This window comes from Hyla sarda, chromosome 4 (assembly GCF_029499605.1).
Source record: "Hyla sarda isolate aHylSar1 chromosome 4, aHylSar1.hap1, whole genome shotgun sequence".
NCBI classification, from domain to species: domain Eukaryota; kingdom Metazoa; phylum Chordata; class Amphibia; order Anura; family Hylidae; genus Hyla; species Hyla sarda.
In genome coordinates, this window is record NC_079192.1 from 411,376,406 (window position 1) to 411,395,960 (window position 19,555).

The following is a 19,555-nucleotide window of genomic DNA, read 5'->3' on the forward strand; positions in this document are numbered from 1 at the left end:
CACCAGACCCCGATACTAATATAGACTCTACACCAGACCCCTAAACTAATACAGACCCCACATCAGACCACTAAACTAATACAGACCCTACACCAGACCCCTAAACTAATACAAACCCTACACCAGACCCCTAAACTAATACAGACCCAACACCAGACCCCTAAACTAATACTGACCCCACACCAGACCTCTAAACTAACAGACCCTACACCAGACCCCTAAACTAATACAAACCCCACACCAGACCCCTAAACTAATACAGACCCCACACCAGACCCCTAAACTAATACAGACCCCACACCAGACCCCTAAACTAATACAGACCCCACACCAGACCCCTAAACTAATACAGACCCTACACCAGACCCCTAAACTAATACATACCCTACACCAGACCCCTAAACTAATACAGACCCCACACCAGACCCATAAACTAATACAGACCCCACACCAGACCCCTAAACTAATACATACCCTACACCAGACCCCTAAACTAATACAGACCCTACACCAGACCCCTAAACTAATAAAGACCCTAAACCAGACCCCTAAACTAATACAAACCCTACACCAGACCCCTAAACTAATACAAACCCCACACAACAACCCTAAACTAATACAGACCCTACACCAGACCCCTAAACTAATACAGACCATACACCAGACCCCTAAACTAATACAGACCCCACAGGAGAACCATAAACTAATACAGACCCTACACCAGACCCCTAAACTAAAACAGATCCCTCACCAGACCCCTAAACTAATACAGACCCTACACCAGACCCCTAAACTAATACAGATCCTACACCAGACCCCTAAACTAATACAGACCCCACACCAGACCCCTCAACTAATAAAGACCCTAAACCAGACCCCTAAACTAATACAAACCCTACACCAGACCCCTAAACTAATACAAACCCCACACAAGAACCCTGAACTAATACAGACCCCACACGAGAGCCATAAACTAATACAGACCCAACACCAGACCCCTAAACTAATACTGACCCCACACCAGACCTCTAAACTAACAGACCCTACACCAGACCCCTAAACTAATACAAACCCCACACCAGACCCCTAAACTAATACAGACCCCACACCAGACCCCTAAACTAATACAGACCCCACACCAGACCCCTAAACTAATACAGACCCCACACCAGACCCCTAAACTAATACAGACCCTACACCAGACCCCTAAACTAATACATACCCTACACCAGACCCCTAAACTAATAAAGACCCTAAACCAGACCCCTAAACTAATACAGACCCTAAACCAGACCCCTAAACTAATACAGACCCTACACCAGACCCCTAAACTAATAAAGACCCCACACCAGACCTCTAAACTAAGAGGTTTGTGACGTCACGGTCACCCCCACCACGATCTTCCTGCTGCACTTGACGTTCGTTTAGAATGTCCGATGCAGCGCTGGAGGCTCATGAAGTCACAGCCATGCACCGTCAATTCAAGTCTGTGGGAGGGGGCATGATGGCCATCACGCCCCCTCCCTTAGACTTGCATTGAGGGGGCGTGACCGTGACTTCATGAGCCTCCAGCGCTGCATCGGACATTCTAAACGAACGTCAAGTGCAGCAGGAAGATCGTGGTGGTCCCCAGCAGGTGGGACCCCCACGACCAGACATCTTAACCCCCATCCTTTGGATAGGGGATAAGATGTATAGGGGCGGTGTACTCCTTTAACGGGTTATCGCAAGATTTAAACTTCTCACCTCTCCAGAGAACCCTTACCAATCACGAAAAAGGGAATCCTCTGTCACCAAATGGATGGAGCAGCATGGCGATGACTATATTCAGCAGGGCAGCGTGGTGGCTCAGTAGTTAGCAATGTTACCTTGTAATGCTGGAGACCTGGGTTCAACTCCCACCAACAACAATGTGTGAACAAGGTTGTATGTTCTCCCCATGTTTGTGTGGGTTTCCTCATACACCGATAGGTGAATTTAGATTGTGAGCCCCAATGGGGACAGGGACTAATTTAAGTGAACAGTACTGTGGAACCTGTGTGCTCTATATAAAATAATAATGATTTTTATTATCTTCAGTAGTCAACAAGTACAAACCCAGACCTCCTCAACATATACAGACCCCAGACCTACTAAACTAATATAGACCAGGTTCTGCAGATACTCATCTTTTTCCCATTCCTGCATCTTGCAGTCTTTACTCCTGGGCATCCACATAGTCCTAATGAAGGCCGGGGACAGCAGACCATTGTCTGTGGTGGCCTCTAAGGGTTAAGAGGACTACAGGAACGAGAAGAGGCACGAGTACATAGCAGCACCTGAGAAACAGGACAACTGATCCGGGAGACCAGGATGTCTTCCTATTTTTTTCCTCTAAGCCGCCCAGACATTCCAGAAGAGCTGCCAAGTACACTGTATACATATGTCATTGTCTTGTGACCCCTTGGCACCATGTTCATCTATTATATTATTTTTTCAGCCAACCACCCAATGTTGGCAGAGTAACATCCGGGATATTACTGAATAATTTTTTGTTGTCTGACCTGGAGGAAGAAAAGGGGCTTTCAAACACCACAAATGGTTCCCTTGCTACAGAAGGTCCTGGAACCGAATCTTCTGTCTGTGGTTCCCTGGACTGGAATAATCTCCACTTTTCGGTGTCACTATTAAACAGCCTCCGGATTGGCAAAAAGCTAAAGACTGAGGCATTGCCTTGTTCCTCAGCCGCCATCTTGGTCGGATTTGTTGAATTGTCAGATTTCTTTTCAACGTAAAACATTTTCTTTACCTCTGACACAATATCATCGAAATCTCTGTGTAAAGTGTCTGAGATCAAACCTTCATCCAGATCAGATACAGTCCGCGCCATCACGTCACCTCCAGTTATACCTTCCCATAGATTTCTGCTGCCCAATTCCTTTAAGAAATCCAATGAATCTTGTACATTACATGTCATCTCCAAATGGCGGATCTTCTCGGTCAACTCCTCTGTTTGAGTCTCCAGATTCTGGATCAGATCGGAGACTGAGAGTGACATCTGCTCCTCCTGTCTGGAGATCTCGCTCAGGACCCTCTGCTCCAGGTCGTCCAGCCGTCTCCTCATGTCTATAAACAGGGCAGTGACTCTCTCGGTTATATCGGCTGCTTTACCTTCCGCTTCTCTTTTGTGATTCAGAAGACTCTGGACTCTCTTGTCAGTCTCCTCCCTCTGTGTGGTCAGTACCTGCAGAACGTTCTTCAGGATCTCTTTCTTATTCTTAGAGGCCTCATCCAGCATCTCCACCCGGTGTCTTCTGTGGCCACCAAATTGGAAGCAGGTGGCACAGATAGGCGAAGCATCTTCAAAGCAGTAATACTCCAAGAGCTCCTTATGTACAGAACATTTCCTGTTCTCCAGAGAAGTTCTGGGCTCAGATAAGACGTGTTCTGGTGACTTGCTGTGAACCTTCAGATGTCTATCACATAGAGAAGCATCACACAGCAGACAGGACTTCACAGCAGGGACAGGAGAGTCCACACAGTAAGTGCAGAAGATCCCGGTTTCCATCTTTGTTGGTTGAGTAAACAAGAAGTTCTCCATTATGTTTCTCAGAGCGATGTTCCTCATCAGTGTCGGCCGCTCCTGAAACTCTTCTCTACATTCAGGACAGGAATAAAGTCCAGACTGGTCCTGTGTATCCAGCGCACGATCAATACAGACCCGGCAGAAGTTGTGTCCACATCTTAGGTTTACAGGATCCCTAAAAATGTCCAAACAGATAGAGCAGTCCAGCTCGTCTCTCTGAACAGCTGACGCCATGGCTGCCGATGTGAAGGAAAACACCGTACCTGCCAAAGAGGCACTCCTTGTGTCACGCCTAGTCTAAATAAAATCTGAACCTTGTTCCTCACTCGCTGCTTAAACAACTATTTATAGGAGCGTTATACCTGTTTGACAAGTCTGCAGATTATTCCTGTAGCTATTATACCGAGGATAGAAGCGTTCAGTGTTCAACCATCTAGGGCCAGAAGTGGTGACCCTCTTGGTCGTCAGGTCGGTTGTAGTTTTGCCCAATCTGGAGGTCCACAGTTTGGAGACCACTGCTCTAGCCCACGTTTTACTCGTAAACTTTTGTTGGAAACTGGAGATGTCTTTTATGACCCCAACCCCCTCAGGCTTCCACCAGTCACTGCATACTGCACTTTTTCTAGATGATGGAAAAAAATTTTTTAACAGAATCAAAGGTTAAGTTATAAGTAGCAGATTTATTTGCAGTAATTTAGTTTGACTCTCCAATTGATACAAACAGGGTTTACAGAAATCCATGCACCTGCTGAGGACACAACCTTTGGGATGGATGGAATGGAAATTTCTGCAACAACTGATGCTCTCAGCCTCATATCTCATCCTCATATCCAGTCCTTATATCCCGACCTCATATCACAACATAACCCACCTATATATCCCGTCCTTATATCCTGTCCTCATATGCCGTCCCTATATCCTGTCCTCGTATCCTGACCTTGTATTCCTTCTTCATATTTAGACCTCTTATCCCGTCCTCATATCCCGTCCCCAGCTCTAACTATTCTCTGCACCTGCCTGCTGGACAGTCGCCAGGATGTTTTAAAGTCCCGGACAATCTCTGCAGCCAGAGATTAGTGCGATCATGAGATGTACTGGAAGTCCTATAGACTTGCATGGGACTTTAGACAAAAGCCCCCTTTCTCAAAAATTAAGGTGGGTTATGGTTGATTTAACTCTACTATATTTTTAGCTATAAGACCAAAAGCAATGCAATGGAGTCACTGGATGATAATAAAACCGAAATAATTTTTTTTGGTATACATTACTCCCGGATGAAGGGCAGCGTGCCGAAACGCACGTTGGAGTGGCGTCATTCCGCATTACATTGTTTACCACTTGGCTTTGCGGGTATTATTCCTTACTCTGTATATTCCTTACTCAGCACTGTTTTGCCATTACCTGTTATCATCAGCACTCGGCACTTTACTTGTTTTGCACCTTTATGCATTTATGCACATAACATGCCGTTGTCTGCTGAGTTTCAGCTTCATTTATTCAGCACGAGTTACGCCCCATGACTATCACCCTACTTTATGCAGGGTGTCCGGTGATGCCGCATTCTTTTTGATGTTCTTTCCTCCTATAATATATGTGCTTGGTTTTTAATGTATACCAATAAAAATTATTTGGGTTTTATTATCATTCAGTGACTCCATTGCATTGCTTTTGGTCTTACAGTTTGTTTAGAGTCCATATTTTACTAATAGGCTTTACTTACATAGGGGGTATTACGGTAGCTTGTATTCGTGCTACATACTCACAATCCTATCTGGTCCTGCCTGACCTTTGTTGTTTATCTATATTTTTAGCCAACATACTAGAAACGTGTACCAAGTTTCATCGAGACATCTGGAAGTTATGCTGGAACATACTTACATAGATATATACATACATACATAGAGTTTTATATAAATATATATAAATTCCGAAATACAGAAAAAACTTTTCACAATTAACTTCCTTAAATGGGTACTTCGGCGCACAGACATCTTATCCCCTATCCAAAAGATAGGGGATAAGATGCCTGATCGCGGGGGTCCCGCCGCTGGGGACCCCCGTGATCTTGCACGCAGCACCCCGTTGCAATCAGTCCCCAGAGCATGTTCGCTCTGGGTCTGATTACTGGCGATCACGGGGCCGAAGCATTGTGACATCACGCTCCGCCCCCTCAATGCAAGCCTATGGGAGGGGGCGTGACAGCTGTCACGCCCCCTCCCATAGGCTTGCATTGAGGGGGCGGAGCGTGACGTCACACGGGGGCGGGCCGTGACGTCACAATGCTCCGGCCCAGTGATCGCCAGTCATCAGACCCGGAGCGAACATGCACCGGGGACTGATTGTAGAGGGGTGCTGCGTGCAAGATCATGGGGGTCCCCAGTGGCAAGACCCCCGCGATCAGGCATCTTATCCCCTATCTTTTGGATAGGGGATAAGATGTCTTAGCGCCGGAGTACCCCTTTAAGGCAATGAGGCTGTAAGTCCAGACAATGAAGAAGACCTCGGGGAACTTCAGATGGGTCAGAAGATCCAAGGGAGTCCTTGGGAAAGATGGATGTCAAAGAAAGGAGCTCCTGTCTAGAAGTTATATCAAGGACTGAAGATATGGACAAGATATATAAAATAGTAAAGAAATATTACAAACTAATCACAGCTAACGGGTTATGAGGGTCCAACCTCTTCATCAGGTCTATGATGACCTTCTACGTGGACGGACAATGAGGGCTGAACCTTCAAAACATGTTGCCGATGCTTAATTTTTAATACGTTTTTATTATTTTATATATCTTGTCCGAATCTTTGGTCCTTGATATAACTTCTAGCCAGGAGTGCCTTTCTTTGATGTCCATCTTCCCCGAGGATTCTTGTGAATCTTCTGACTTATCTGAGGTCCCCAGAGGGTCCTCTCTCTTGTCTTTAGAGAGTGAATGGAGCAGCACCACACGGGTTCGAATGCCTCTCTGAAATGGGAAACACAGGACCCAAGCTGAAGTAAATGGTGGAGGTCCCCAAGGTCTGACCCCCACCAATCATATATAACCTATCCTATGAATAGGTGATTTGTTTCTAATTTGGGTCAAACCCCTTTAAAAGGGGTAATCCACTGCCCCCATGTCTGGAACATTTTGTTTCGAATGCTTGGAGCGGGCGGCGGAGGTTGTGACATCACGGCTACGCCCCTCGTGAGGTCACGTCATGCCCCCTCAATGCAAGTTTATGGGAGGGGGCGTGGAGGCCACCACAACCTCTCCCATAAACTTGCATTGAGGGGGCATGACGTGACCTCACGAGGGGCGTGGCCGTGACATCACGACGCCCGCACCCAGCGCTCTAAATGAATGCCAGGTGCTGCACAGATAGGGGATAAGATGTCTAGGGGGAGAGTACTCCTTTAAGCATGTCCACAGACTCTAACGCTCAATAAAGCTTCTCCAAGTCCCTCATTCTAAAGTAACAATGCAAACAAACAGTGTACAGGGAGGCACTCGGGGATTCAACAGCGTGTTTTATTCAGGTCTGGTCACAGGATATAACAGAAGCCAACGCGCCGTTTCTCGCTCACATGCACTTAAGCGCATGTGAGCGAGAAACGGGCCGTTGGCCTCTGTTGTATCCTGTTACCAGACGTGAATAAAACACGCTGTTGAATCCCCGAGTGCCTCCCTGTACACTGTTTCTTTGGATTACAGAGGCTTGTTTCCTTTGGGACAAAGCATCGGGCTCTTTAGGGATCGACCGATATCGATTTTTTTAGGGCCGATACTAATACCGATACTCTGTGGAGGTTAGGGCCGATAGCCGATAACTTATACCGATATTCCGGTATAAGTTATCGGCTATTTATCTCCCCCCCCAACGGCGACACTGCTGCAGATCATTGATTTAAAGCGGGCGCTTTAAAATCAATGAACTGCAGCGACTTTTGAGGTGCCAGAGACTGCCGCCGCCACCCGCTTCTCTCATTGTGCTGCGCAGCGTACAGCGTAACACAGGACGCCGCAGGAGCCAGAAGTAGCGCGGACCCAAGGCCCCGGGAACAGGTAATTATAAAACCGGGAATGGGGGAGGCAATGGGGCGCGGTGGCGGTCTCTGGCTGGGGCGGTGCGTTGGTGGGGGGTGCGGTGCGGTGGGAGAGAGCGGGGCATTATCAGATTATCGGCAAGGTAATTGCCGATAACGATAACGTCCAATATCGGCCAAACCGATAATCGGTCGATCCCTAAAGGACAGCATTGCCAAGTGCTGGATGCAGTTCACACTACCTGCGGTAATTAGTGCGCGGCAGTGCCGACACACTTTTTTCTTTTTGTTTGCCTAAAGTAACAATGCATTACAAATTATTTCTATTATTACAAACCTATACTACTAATATGATTCTACTTGTGCAACATTTTAAAATGTTTCCTACCCACATTTGGGATTTTCCCTTGTTTAAGTAAGGCTGGCACAGTGGGTGCATCACCCATGTTTGGTTGTATAGCAACAAAATACTGAGGCGTGGGATTGTTGAACAATGGCCCAGGTGCTCCATAGTGTTCATTTTGAGGCCCATTACTCTCCAAAAAACGTCCACAATAAAGACATTTTTCAAGGTTTCCCTGATCTGCGGACATTCTCATTTTGCTCGAACTAAGAGTAAGACTCGCCTTTGCTTTATTCACAACGTCTAGTAATCTGGTGTGTATGGTGTCTGAGACGAGGCCCAGGTCTACATAGTGTGTCTCATCACCTCCGTCCTCCTCAGGATCACACAAGTCACCTGTGTCTGGTTCCTGTAAGACAGTCAGTGGATCCGTCATGTTACACAGCTCCTCAATGTGTCTCATCTTCCTGGACAGCTCGTCCTTCTTTATTTCCAGCTGATGGATCAGAGCAGACAGTGACAGTGACTCTTCCTTCTCCTGCCTGGAGATCTCACTCAGGACCTTCTTCTCCAGGTCGTCCAGCCGTCTCCTCATGTCTATAAACAGGGCAGTGACTCTCTCCGCTTCTCCAGATGATTTCTCTTGAGCTTTTCTCCTGCGTTCCTCCAGACTCCGGACTCTTTCCTCAGTCTTCTCTCTCTTTGTGATCAGTTTCTGGAGAACATTTCTCAGTTTCTTCTTCTTCTTCTCAGAGGCCTCATCCATCATCTCCACCTGGTGTCCCCGATGTTCTCCGGCCAAACTGCAGGACACACAGATACAAGCAGCGTCCTCAGTGCAGTAATATTCCAGGACCTTCTTATGGACAGAACATTTCCTGTTCTTCAGAGAAGTTCTGGGCTCAGATAAGACGTGTTCTGGTGACTTGTTGTGAGTTCTCAGATGTTTATCACACAGAGAAGCCTCACATCTCTGACAGCATTTAACAGCAAGTTCCGTAGAATCCAGGCAATAAGTGCAGAAGATCCCGGTACTGACCCATCCTTTATCTGGTTTAGTATAGAGGACATTCTGCACTATGTTACATAGAGCTATATTTCTTCTCAGTGTAGGACGATCCCCAAAGATTTCTCTGCACTCGGGACAGTAATAAAGTCCAGACTGGTCCTGTGTATCCAGCACACGATCAATACAGACCCGGCAGAAGTTGTGTCCACATCTAAGGGTCACAGGATCAGTATACATGATCAGACAGATGGAACAGTCCAGCTCGTCTCTCAGATCAGCAGACGCCATAGTTGACGATACTTATTGGAGGTGAACCAGAAATCTTCTGTTCTTATGTGCCCACGTATCAATAAAACCTTAGATAATAAATGGACTTTAGAACCACATCAGGTTTATTGGAATTTATTATTGATTACATTAATGATTTTCGGACTCTGCACAGTCACATGAATGGTCCATTATCTCCATCTTGGACTGGTGACAGGTTTATTCCATTCCCCCAAGACAGATGGGTCTGATGTCTTTTCGATGGACCTTGGGCCAATTCCTCACCCTCTTGACTACATTGTCGTTCCTCAAGAAGGAGATCTCCATAGATTCTCAACAAACAGAAGAAGGGAGGACACAACCAACCAAGGCTCGGCACCCCCTCCTAAGGGCTCCACAAAGACCGATCAGTCAGATTTTACCAGCTCTGGTAGACATTGGTTAATGTGGGTGTGGTGACTCCAACTGAAGGGGTCCATACACACCGGGAAAACTTTGTCGAAATCTACCAATTTCATCTATCTTATGTGTAGGAGGATGTGTTGACTCTTCATCAACAGATGTCGGGAGGGGAAAGGAAACTTTTGAAGGTGTATGACCACCCAAGGCTCTGTTCAGACTGGCTTCTTCATAGTAGATCCGGTTGATCTATAACAGTATTAGGCTGGATTCACACCACGTTTTTGCAATACTGTTCTCGTATCAGGTTTTTGATTTTTTTTAAACGGATTCCTCAAAACCGGACTAAACTGTATCAAAACGTGTGTACAAATTTAAATCTGTATACGGTTTGAAAAATTATGTCCGGTTGCATCCGTTTTTTAAGAATTTTTTTTTTATATGTTTTTAACTTTTCATTCCATTATGAATAAAGTTTCACTTGTTTGATTGAAATTCCAAGAAAACAACTGAACAAAGTCAGAAACCGTATGGTCAAAACTGGATGGAAGCGTACGCATATAGGGTTCTGTACGGTTCCCATTGATTCCCATGTTAAAAAAATAAAACGTATACGTTTCAATACGGTTTTTTACCCGGACCAAAAACCGTGGTAGGCTACGATTTTGGGTACGGAAAAAAAAGAACAAAACCGTACAAGACGCAAAACTGACACAACCTGATGCATCGTTTGGCATACGGTTTTCAATGGAGAGTCAATGCATATGGTTTTAAATACGGTTCCGTAGGGTTTTCAAATTGAAAACGTATACGGGAACTGTACTGCAAAAATGTGGTGTGAACTCAGCCGTAGATAGAATATTCCAGAGCTGCTTCATTAGTGTGGACATCAAAAAGCATAGTAATAATTACAGAAAACAAACATGGTGTCTGAGGATTCTGTGAGATTCAATGAGTTCCACTATCAGGACCCTTGTATGGTTTTTAGGGGGGCCTTAGTATAGAAAGGAATATGAAAGGATGTTGTATGTCTCTAACCTCCCCTGATTTGCACCTGACATGGGGGGGGGACTTCACTGGAGGATCCCTAGATCTCAATCACCAGTTAGCTTCAGGACACAACAATGATGACAGGGACAGGAACAAGACCAGACTAGGGGCACGGAACAAGACCAGACTAGGGGCACGGAACAAGACCAGACTAGGGACAGGAACAAGACCAGACTAGGGGCACGGAACAAGACCAGACTAGGGGCACGGAACAAGACCAGACTAGGGGCACGGAACAAGACCAGACTAGGGGCACGGAACAAGACCAGACTAGGGGCACGGAACAAGACCAGACTAGGGGCACGGAACATGACCAGACTAGGGGCAGGAACAAGACCAGACTAGGGGGAGGAACAAGACCAGACTAGGGGCACGGAACATGACCAAACTAGGGGCACGGAACATGACCAGACTAGGGGCAGGAACAAGACCAGACTAGGGGGAGGAACAAGACCAGACTAGGGGGAGGAACAAGACCAGACTAGGGGCACGGAACAAGACCAGACAAAAGGCACGGAACAAGACCAGACAAAAGGCACGGAACAAGACCAGACTAGGGGCAGGGAACAAGACCAGACTAGGGACAAGAATAAGACCAGACTAGGGACAGGAACATGACCAGACTAGGGGCACGGAAAAAGACCAGACTAGGGGCACGGAACAAGACCAGACTAGGGGCAGGAACAAGACCATACTAGGGGAAGGAACAAGACCAGACTAGGGGGAGGAACAAGACCAGACTAGGGGCACGGAACAAGACCAGACAAGAGGCACGGAACAAGACCAGACAAGAGGCACGGAACAAGACCAGACTAGGGGCACGGAACATGACCAGACTAGGGGCACGGAACATGACCAGACTAGGGGCACGGAACATGACCAGACTAGGGACAAGAACATGACCAGACTAGGGGCATGGAACAAGACCAGACTAGGGGCACGGAACATGACCAGACTAGGGGCACGGAACATGACCAGACTAGGGACAGGAACATGACCAGACTAGGGAAAGGAACATGACCAGACTAGGGGCATGGAACAAGACCAGACTAGGGACAGGAACAAGACCAGACTAGGGGCACAGAACAAGACCAGACTAGGGGCACAGAACAAGACCTGGAAGACCAGATGACGAGTGAGACACAGGACAAAGACCGTGGACACATGGAGCCAGGTCACAACCAGGAGAAAAAAGCAAGGCGGAATCCAGAAGTAGGAAGGATCATAACTCGGACAACAAGGCAAGGAACTATCAGGATACAGGCCAGGAACGAGAACCAGGAGCAGGCCAGGAACAAGGACCAGGAGCAGGCCAGGAACAAGGACCAGGAGCAGGCCAGGAACAAGGACCAGGAGCAGGCCAGGAACAAGGACCAGGAGCAGGCCAGGAACAAGGACCAGGAGCAAGGACCAGGAGCAGGGCAGGAGCAAGGACCAAGAGCAGGCCAGGAACAAGGACCAAGAGCAGGCCAGGAACAAGGACCAGGAGCAGGCCAGGAACAAGGACCAGGAGCAGGCCAGGAACAAGGACCAGGAGCAAGGACCAGGAGCAGGGCAGGAGCAAGGACCAAGAGCAGGCCAGGAACAAGGACCAAGAGCAGGCCAGGAACAAGGAGCAGGCCAGGAACAAGGACCAGGAGCAGGCCAGGAACAAGGACCAGGAGCAGGCCAGGAACAAGGACCAGGAGCAGGCCAGGAACAAGGACCAGGAGCAGGCCAGGAACAAGGACCAGGAGCAGGCCAGGAACAAGGACAATGAGCAGGCCAGGAACAAGGACCAGGAGCAGGCCAGGAACAAGGACCAGGAGCAGGCCAAATAACAAGGACCAGGCTAGAAACAAAAACCAGGAGCAGGCCAAGAATGATTACTAGGAGCAGGCTGGACACTAGGACCTGAAGCAGACCAGAAATGAGGACCACTAGTAGGTTGGAAAAAAGAACCAGAAGACAAGAGTTAACCTGGAATGGGGACCAGAAACATAAACAGGCCATAAATGAAGACTAGGAATAAGCAGATAACTTGATGTCTATTAGAAAATTTCAGAACTTTTCAGTATAAAATAGATAAAATTTTATTTACATAAAAACTCATAAAAGAATCTTAGCTGAAAAAAATCTCCCTTACATATTTTAAGGGGTCGTCGTCAGAGTCTTCCTTGGGGTCCTCAGAAACATCAGGGAGCGGTGGGACAGTTCTGAGTTCTTCGGAGGCCGGAGATATTGGCGGCTTCTCCTCAGTGTCCTCCTTATCTTCTGGAATTTCGTTGTGTTTCTCCTCGGTGTCGCTCTTGTCTTTATTCTAGAATAGAGGATAAACTATGAGACCCCAATGGTGCAGGTGACCCCCCCCCCTAATAATGAAGAAGCCCTAAAGCTGACCTGGTTCAGTATCTCCAGGGCGAACTCCATCAGCTCCTTCTCATTCATACAATACAAGGTTCTCTTCCTGGGCGCCCTGCACAAATACAGAGAAAATAAGAATAAAATATAGAAGGACTAAACTGTATAAAAGAAAACAAAAAACATAGAACAAATCGTTTTTAACTTATTGCCAGTATCTAAATTTCCATCTCATGCAATGAAGTGCAGAGGATCCAATGTAACACGATACTGGCCCTTTAAGAAAGAACCCCCCACATACAGTGACATCTATTGTCTCACACTTGTGTCTTCTTCTTCCTCCTTACTTCGGCCGGACGCGGCTTCTTGCTCCCAGAATTCTCATCGGTCATCCAGGACGGGAGGACGCGCTTCTTCACTTCGGCACCGTCCATTTCACTAGAAGATTCCACAATATATATATATATATATAACTTCAATAAAACTTGCCACAACCATATGATTACAATGCCCAATCCACACCCCCGATTACATCCACAGCCCCCGCCCCATCACATCCACAGCCCCCCCATCATATCCACAGCCCCCGCCCATCACATCCACAGCCCCCATCACATCCACCGCCCCCCCCATCATATCCACAGCCCCCGCCCATCACATCCACAGCCCCCCATCACATCCACAGCCCCCCCATCATATACACAGCCCCCGCCCATCACATCCACAGCCCCCCCATCACATCCACAGCCCCCCATCACATCCACAGCCCCCCCATCACATCCACAGCCCCCCATCACATCCACAGCCCCCCATCACATCCACAGCCCCCCATCACATCCACAGCCCCCCATCATATCCACAGCCCCCGCCCATCACATCCACAGCCCCCCCCCATCACATCCACATCCCCCCATCATATCCACAGCCCCCGCCCATCACATCCACAGCCCCCCCCCCCATCACATCCACAGCCCCCCCATCACATCCACAGCCCCCCATCATATCCACAGCCCCCACCCATCACATCCACAGCCGCCCCATCACATCCACAGCCCCCCCATCATATCCACAGCCCCCCCATCACATCCACAGCCCCCCCCATCACATCCACAGCCCCCCCATCACATCCACAGCCCCCCCATCATATCCACAGCCCCCCCATCACATCCACAGCCCCCCCCATCATATCCACAGCCCCCGCCCATCACATCCACAGCCCCCCATCACATCCACAGCCCCCCATCACATCCACAGCCCCCCCATCATATACACAGCCCCCGCCCATCACATCCACAGCCCCCCATCACATCCACAGCCCCCCATCACATCCACAGCCCCCCCATCACATCCACAGCCCCCCCATCACATCCACAGCCCCCGCCCATCACATCCACAGCCCCCCATCACATCCACAGCCCCCCCATCACATCCACATCCCCCCATCACATCCACAGCCCCCCCATCATATCCACAGCCCCCCCCATCACATCCACAGCCCCCCCATCACATCCACAGCCCCCCATCACATCCACAGCCCCCCATCACATCCACAGCCCCCCCATCACATCCACATCCCCCCATCACATCCACAGCCCCCCCATCATATCCACAGCCCCCGCCCATCACATCCACAGCCCCCCCATCACATTCACATCCCGCCATCACATCCACAGCCCCCCCATCATATCCACAGCCCCCCATCACATCCACAGCCCCCCCATCATATCCACAGCCCCCGCCCATCACATCCACAGCCCCCCCATCACATTCACATCCCGCCATCACATCCACAGCCCCCCATCACATCCACAGCCCCCCATCACATCCACAGCCCCCCCATCATATCCACAGCCCCCGCCCATCACATCCACAGCCCCCCCATCATATCCACAGCCCCCCCCATCACATCCACAGCCCCCCATAACATCCACAGCCCCCCATAACATCCACAGCCCCCCATCACATTCACCCCCCATCACATCCACAGCCCCCCCCCATCATATGCACAGCCCCCCATCACATCCACAGCCCCCCCATCACATCCACAGCCCCTCATAACATCCACAGCCCCCCCCCATCACAATTACAGCCCCCCATCATATCCACACCCCTCCATCCAATCCACAGCCCCCCATCACATCCACAGCCCCCCCATAAAATTCACAGCCCCCCCCATCACATCCACACCCCTCCATCCACAGCCCCCCATCACATCCACAGCCCCCCCATAAAATCCACAGCCCCCCCCATCACATCCACACCCCTCCATCCACAGCCCCCCCATCACTCCCACAGCCCCTCCCCCATCACTCCCACAGCCCCTCCCCCATCACTCCCACAGCCCCCCATATCACTCCCACAGCCCCCCCCCCATCACATCCACAGGCCCTCCCCTCATCATATCCACAGCCCCCCCATCACATCCACAGCCCCCCCATCACATCCACAGCCCCCCCATCACTCCCACAGCCCCCATCACATCCACAGCCCCTCCCCCATCACATCCACAGCCCCTCCCCCATCACATCCACAGCCCCTCCCCCATCATATCCACAGCCCCCCCATGACATCCACAGCCCCTCCCCTTATCACATCCACAGCCCCTCCCCATCACATCCACAGCCCCTCCCCCCATCACAACCACAGCCCCTCCCCATCACATCCACAGTCCCTCCCCCCATCACATCCACAGCCCCTTCCCATCACATCCACAGCCCCTCCCCCCATCACAACCACAGCCCCTCCCCCCATCACAACCACAGCCCCTCCCCATCACATCCACAGCCCCTCCCCCATCACATCCACAGCCCCTCCCCCATCACATCCACAGCCCCTCCCCCATCACATCCACAGCCCCTCCCCCATCACATCCACAGCCCCTCCCCCATCACATTCACAGCCCCTCCCCCATCACATCCACAGCCCCTCCCCCATCACATCCACAGCTCCTCCCCCATCATATCCACAGCCCCCCATCACATTCACAGCCCCTCCCCCCATCACATCCACAGCCCCTCCCCCCCCATCACATCCACAGCCCCTCCCCCCATCACATCCACAGCCCCTCCCCCATCACATCCACAGCCCCTCCCCCATCACGTCTACAGACCCCATGACACCCACAGCGCCACCTCCAGTGCGCCCATAATGTCCTGCATCCAAATTGAAAGATAAGGAGTGCAACTAACCCTTTCACTGCCAATACCCATACTATTTCCTCCATACACTCAGGACATCACCCTCAGTCTCGCATTTCCAGCCCTCCACAGTCTCATCCGTCTAGGGTGACTTCCTCATTTTGCAGCAACTACATTTCCCACAATGCAAAGCGGCCGCTACATAGGGGCGGTGCACCACCACTTGTAAATATTACAGCCGCAGTTACTGTGCTTCAACACCAGGTGGCACTGCACTGCAGAGCAAAAGAAAGAGTGGCCAACTACTGCTGCGGTTATTCACTTCAGCACCAGATGTCGCTGTTGCACTAGGAAAGACCAGGGCTAGAATTTATTGATTTATTTATATTTTATTTATGCTTTATAACAGGATGTGATTTTTATCATATTTTGCACTTGTCATTAGTGTATATGTATATATCTATATGTCTGTGGGACTTTCATTGTCAACCTGCAAAAAGCATTGGCTCTGGTACCGTGTGCGCTCCAGGGTTGGCATGACATGTTGCAGCTGGCACACCACTTAAAGGAGAACTCCAGAACATAAAAATTCTTGCCCATACTGCCGGCAGTAAAAAAGATAAAGATGTACCTACCTTCCTCCGCTCCCCCGGGACCTCCGGTAACCGGCTCCAGTCTCCGCCGCGATCCTCTTCCTGGTTGCCGGTGGTCGGATGAATCATACTGCGCTCAGCCAATCACCAGCCGCAGCGAAGTCCGACTCGGCCGGGGATAGGCTGAGCGGCAGGGTGACGTTTTCGGCCCCGGCAGCAGGTGCCGGTGCAGTGAAGAATTTTATGTCCTGAAGCGTTTTCACACTGCGCTCAGCCTATCGCCGGCCGAGTCAGACTTTGCTGCGGCTGGTGATTGGCTGAGCGCAGTATGACTCACCGACCACCGGCAACCAGGAAGAGGATCGCGGCGGAGACCGGAGCCGGTTACCGGAGGCCCCGGCGGAGCGGAGGAAGGTATGTACATCTTTATTTTTTTACTGCCGGCACTAAGGGGGACAATTTTTATATTCCGGAGTTCTCCTTTAATCTTTAACCCCTTAAGGACGCAGGGTTTTTCAGTTTTTGCATTTTCATTTTTTCCTCCTTACCTTTTAAAAATCATTTTTCCACCTAAAAATCCATATGATGGCTTATTTTTTGCGTCGCCAATTCTACTTTGCAGTGACATTAGTCATTTTACCCAAAAAATCCACGGTGAAACGGAAACAAAAATCATTGTGCGACAAAATTGAAGAAAAAACGCCATTTTGTAACTTTTGGGGGCTTCCGTTTCTACGCAGTGCATATTTCGGTAAAAATTACACCTTATCATTATTCTGTAGGTCCATACGGTTAAAATGATCCCCTACTTATATAGGTTTGATTTTGTCGCACTTCTGGAAAAAATCATAAATACATGCAGGAAAATGTATATGTTTAAAATTGTCATCTTCTGACCCCTATAACTTTTTTATTTTTCCACGTACAGTGCGGTATGAGGGCTCATTTTTTGCGCCATTATGATTTATGAAATTTTTTAATGGTATGAAAAGTGACCAAAAATATGCTTTTTTAGACTTTGGATTTTTTTTACGTGTACGCCATTGACCGTGCGGTTTAATTAACGATATATTTTTATAGTTCGGACATTTACGCACGCGGCGATACCACATGTGTTTATTTTTATTTACACTGTTATTTTTTTATGGGAAAAGGGGGGTGATTCAAACTTTTATTAGGGAAGGGGTTAAATGATCTTTATTAACACTTTTTTTTACTTTTTTTTTTTTTGCAGTGTTATAGCTCCCATAAGGACCTATAACACTGCACACACTGATCATTGTTATCCCATAGGGACCTATAACCCTGCACACACTGATCTCTCATGCTGATCACTGGCGTGTATTAAAGGGGTTGTGCGCTGCCCTGACTTTCGGAGCTCCGCTCACAGCGTCCGGAAGTTCATTACTCCCAACGCTGTGTGCGGGCTTCGGTGTTCGCGGCCGCCGGGCGTGACGTCACACCCGATCCCTTCGTGGCGTCTCGCCCACCCCCTCGTGATGTCAAGCCCGCCCCCTCTACCAATGTCTATGGGAAGGGGGCGCGACCGCTGTCACGCCCCCTTCCCATAGACTTTTGTTGAGGGGGTGGGCGAGACGTCACGCCCGGCGGCCACGAATACGGAAACCCGCACACAGCGTTCGGAGTAAGGAACTTCTGGACGCTGTGAGCGGAGCTCCAAAAGTCAGGGCAGCGCACAACCCCTTTAACATGCCTGTGATCAGTGTTATCGGCGCTTGACTGCTCCTGTCTGGATCTCAGGCACGGAGCAGTCATTCGCCGATCAGACACCGAGGAGGCAGGTAAGGTCCCTCCCGATGTCCTGTAAGCTGTTCGGGACGCCGCGATTTCACCGCAGAGGTCCCGAACAGCCCCACTGAGCAGCCGGGATACTTTCACTTTCGCTTCAGACACGGCGGTCAGCTTTGATCGCCACGTCTGAAGGGTTAATACAGGGCATCACCGCGATCGGTGATGTCCTGTAATAGCCGCGGGTCTCGGCCGTGGATGGCCGACCGGGACCGGCCCGACATGACGCGGGGTCACTGCGTGACCCCGTTGCATATCGCGGGAGCCGGCGGAGGACGTAAATATACGTCCTTCGTCGTAAAGGGGTTAAAGATGATTTGAAAATAAAGCTGCTGTTTCTTCCAAGTGCTGGATCAATTTTTCTTCTTTCGTGTGATCTCTCCCCCTTCTCCGTTCTGCCAAGTGGCTGATGTTATCTTTGCAGGGTCTCCCTAAATGAAGCACTCATAAGTTTGAGTTCCTGCCGCACTGAACTTTTACCAACGTTCTGACTGAACTCAGATTCTACAGGTTTTGTTCGCTCATTTTTAGTGACAACCAGTTTGACAGATGAGACCATTTACCGTATTTTTCGCCGTATAAGACGCACTTTTTCTTCCCCAAACCGGGGGGGGGGTGAGTTGGTGCGTCTTATACGGCGAATACCTGCGGCCATAGACCCGCCGCTAATACAGGATATCACCGGGACCCGCCGCTAATGGCCGGGACCCGCCGCTAATACAGGATATCACCGATCGCGGTGATGCCCTGTATTAACCCTTCAGATGCGGCGATCAAAGCTGACAGCCGCGTCTGAAGCACTAACCCGGCTGCTCAGTCGGGCTTTTCGGGACCGCCGCGGAGTCCCAAACAGCTTACAGGACACCGGGAGGGACCTTACCTGCCTCCTCGATGTCTGCTCTGTGCCGGGATACCCTGTGCTCTCCTTCGACGTCATCACGTCGTCGCGCACGCCGTCATCCAATAGGAGCGGCGTGCGTAGCGGCGTGATGATGGCGAACGTGATGACGGCTACGGAGAGC

The 19,555-nt window shown here is 49.6% G+C and overlaps 4 protein-coding genes across 4 annotated transcripts in view; all 4 read right to left on the reverse strand.

Annotated features, from left to right (window-relative positions):
- Nucleotides 1–1,931: 1,931 nt before the first annotated feature.
- On the reverse strand, nucleotides 1,932–4,116 carry LOC130267654 (E3 ubiquitin/ISG15 ligase TRIM25-like). Its single transcript, XM_056517711.1, has one exon. It carries the CDS (start codon nucleotides 3,797–3,799, stop codon nucleotides 2,468–2,470), a length of 1,332 nt encoding a protein of 443 aa, XP_056373686.1. The 5' UTR covers nucleotides 3,800–4,116; the 3' UTR covers nucleotides 1,932–2,467.
- A 3,122-nt stretch (nucleotides 4,117–7,238) lies between these two features.
- On the reverse strand, nucleotides 7,239–9,624 carry LOC130267655 (E3 ubiquitin/ISG15 ligase TRIM25-like). Its single transcript, XM_056517712.1, has one exon. The coding sequence runs from the start codon at nucleotides 9,224–9,226 to the stop codon at nucleotides 7,943–7,945; it is 1,284 nt and encodes a 427-aa protein (XP_056373687.1). The 5' UTR covers nucleotides 9,227–9,624; the 3' UTR covers nucleotides 7,239–7,942.
- Nucleotides 9,625–12,755: 3,131 nt separating this feature from the next.
- CYREN (cell cycle regulator of NHEJ) lies at nucleotides 12,756–13,428 on the reverse strand. Its single transcript, XM_056569938.1, has 3 exons — nucleotides 13,316–13,428; nucleotides 13,034–13,109; nucleotides 12,756–12,953 (listed from the first exon to the last, which is right to left on the reverse strand). Exons 1-3 carry the CDS (start codon nucleotides 13,426–13,428, stop codon nucleotides 12,756–12,758), a joined length of 387 nt encoding a protein of 128 aa, XP_056425913.1.
- Nucleotides 13,317–19,555, reverse strand: part of LOC130267653 (E3 ubiquitin/ISG15 ligase TRIM25-like) — a 29,892-nt gene continuing 23,653 nt past the window's right edge. Inside the window, exon 3 of the mRNA XM_056517710.1 lies at nucleotides 13,317–13,432. The gene's annotated coding sequence lies outside the window, so the exon portion shown is untranslated. The remainder of the gene's footprint in view (nucleotides 13,433–19,555) is intronic.

Bases quoted from the DNA above. Each gene is read 5' to 3' on its own strand.
- LOC130267654 (XM_056517711.1), bottom strand. From the start codon at position 3,799: ATGGCGTCAGCTGTTCAGAGAGACGAGCTGGACTGCTCTATCTGTTTG.
- LOC130267655 (XM_056517712.1), bottom strand. From the start codon at position 9,226: ATGGCGTCTGCTGATCTGAGAGACGAGCTGGACTGTTCCATCTGTCTG.
- CYREN (XM_056569938.1), bottom strand. From the start codon at position 13,428: ATGGACGGTGCCGAAGTGAAGAAGCGCGTCCTCCCGTCCTGGATGACC. The intron at 13,110-13,315 runs GTGAGACAATAG...GTATTTGTGCAG, and splicing joins AGGAAGAAGAAGACACAAGT to GGCGCCCAGGAAGAGAACCT. The intron at 12,954-13,033 runs GTCAGCTTTAGG...CCTCTATTCTAG, and splicing joins CCCTGGAGATACTGAACCAG to AATAAAGACAAGAGCGACAC.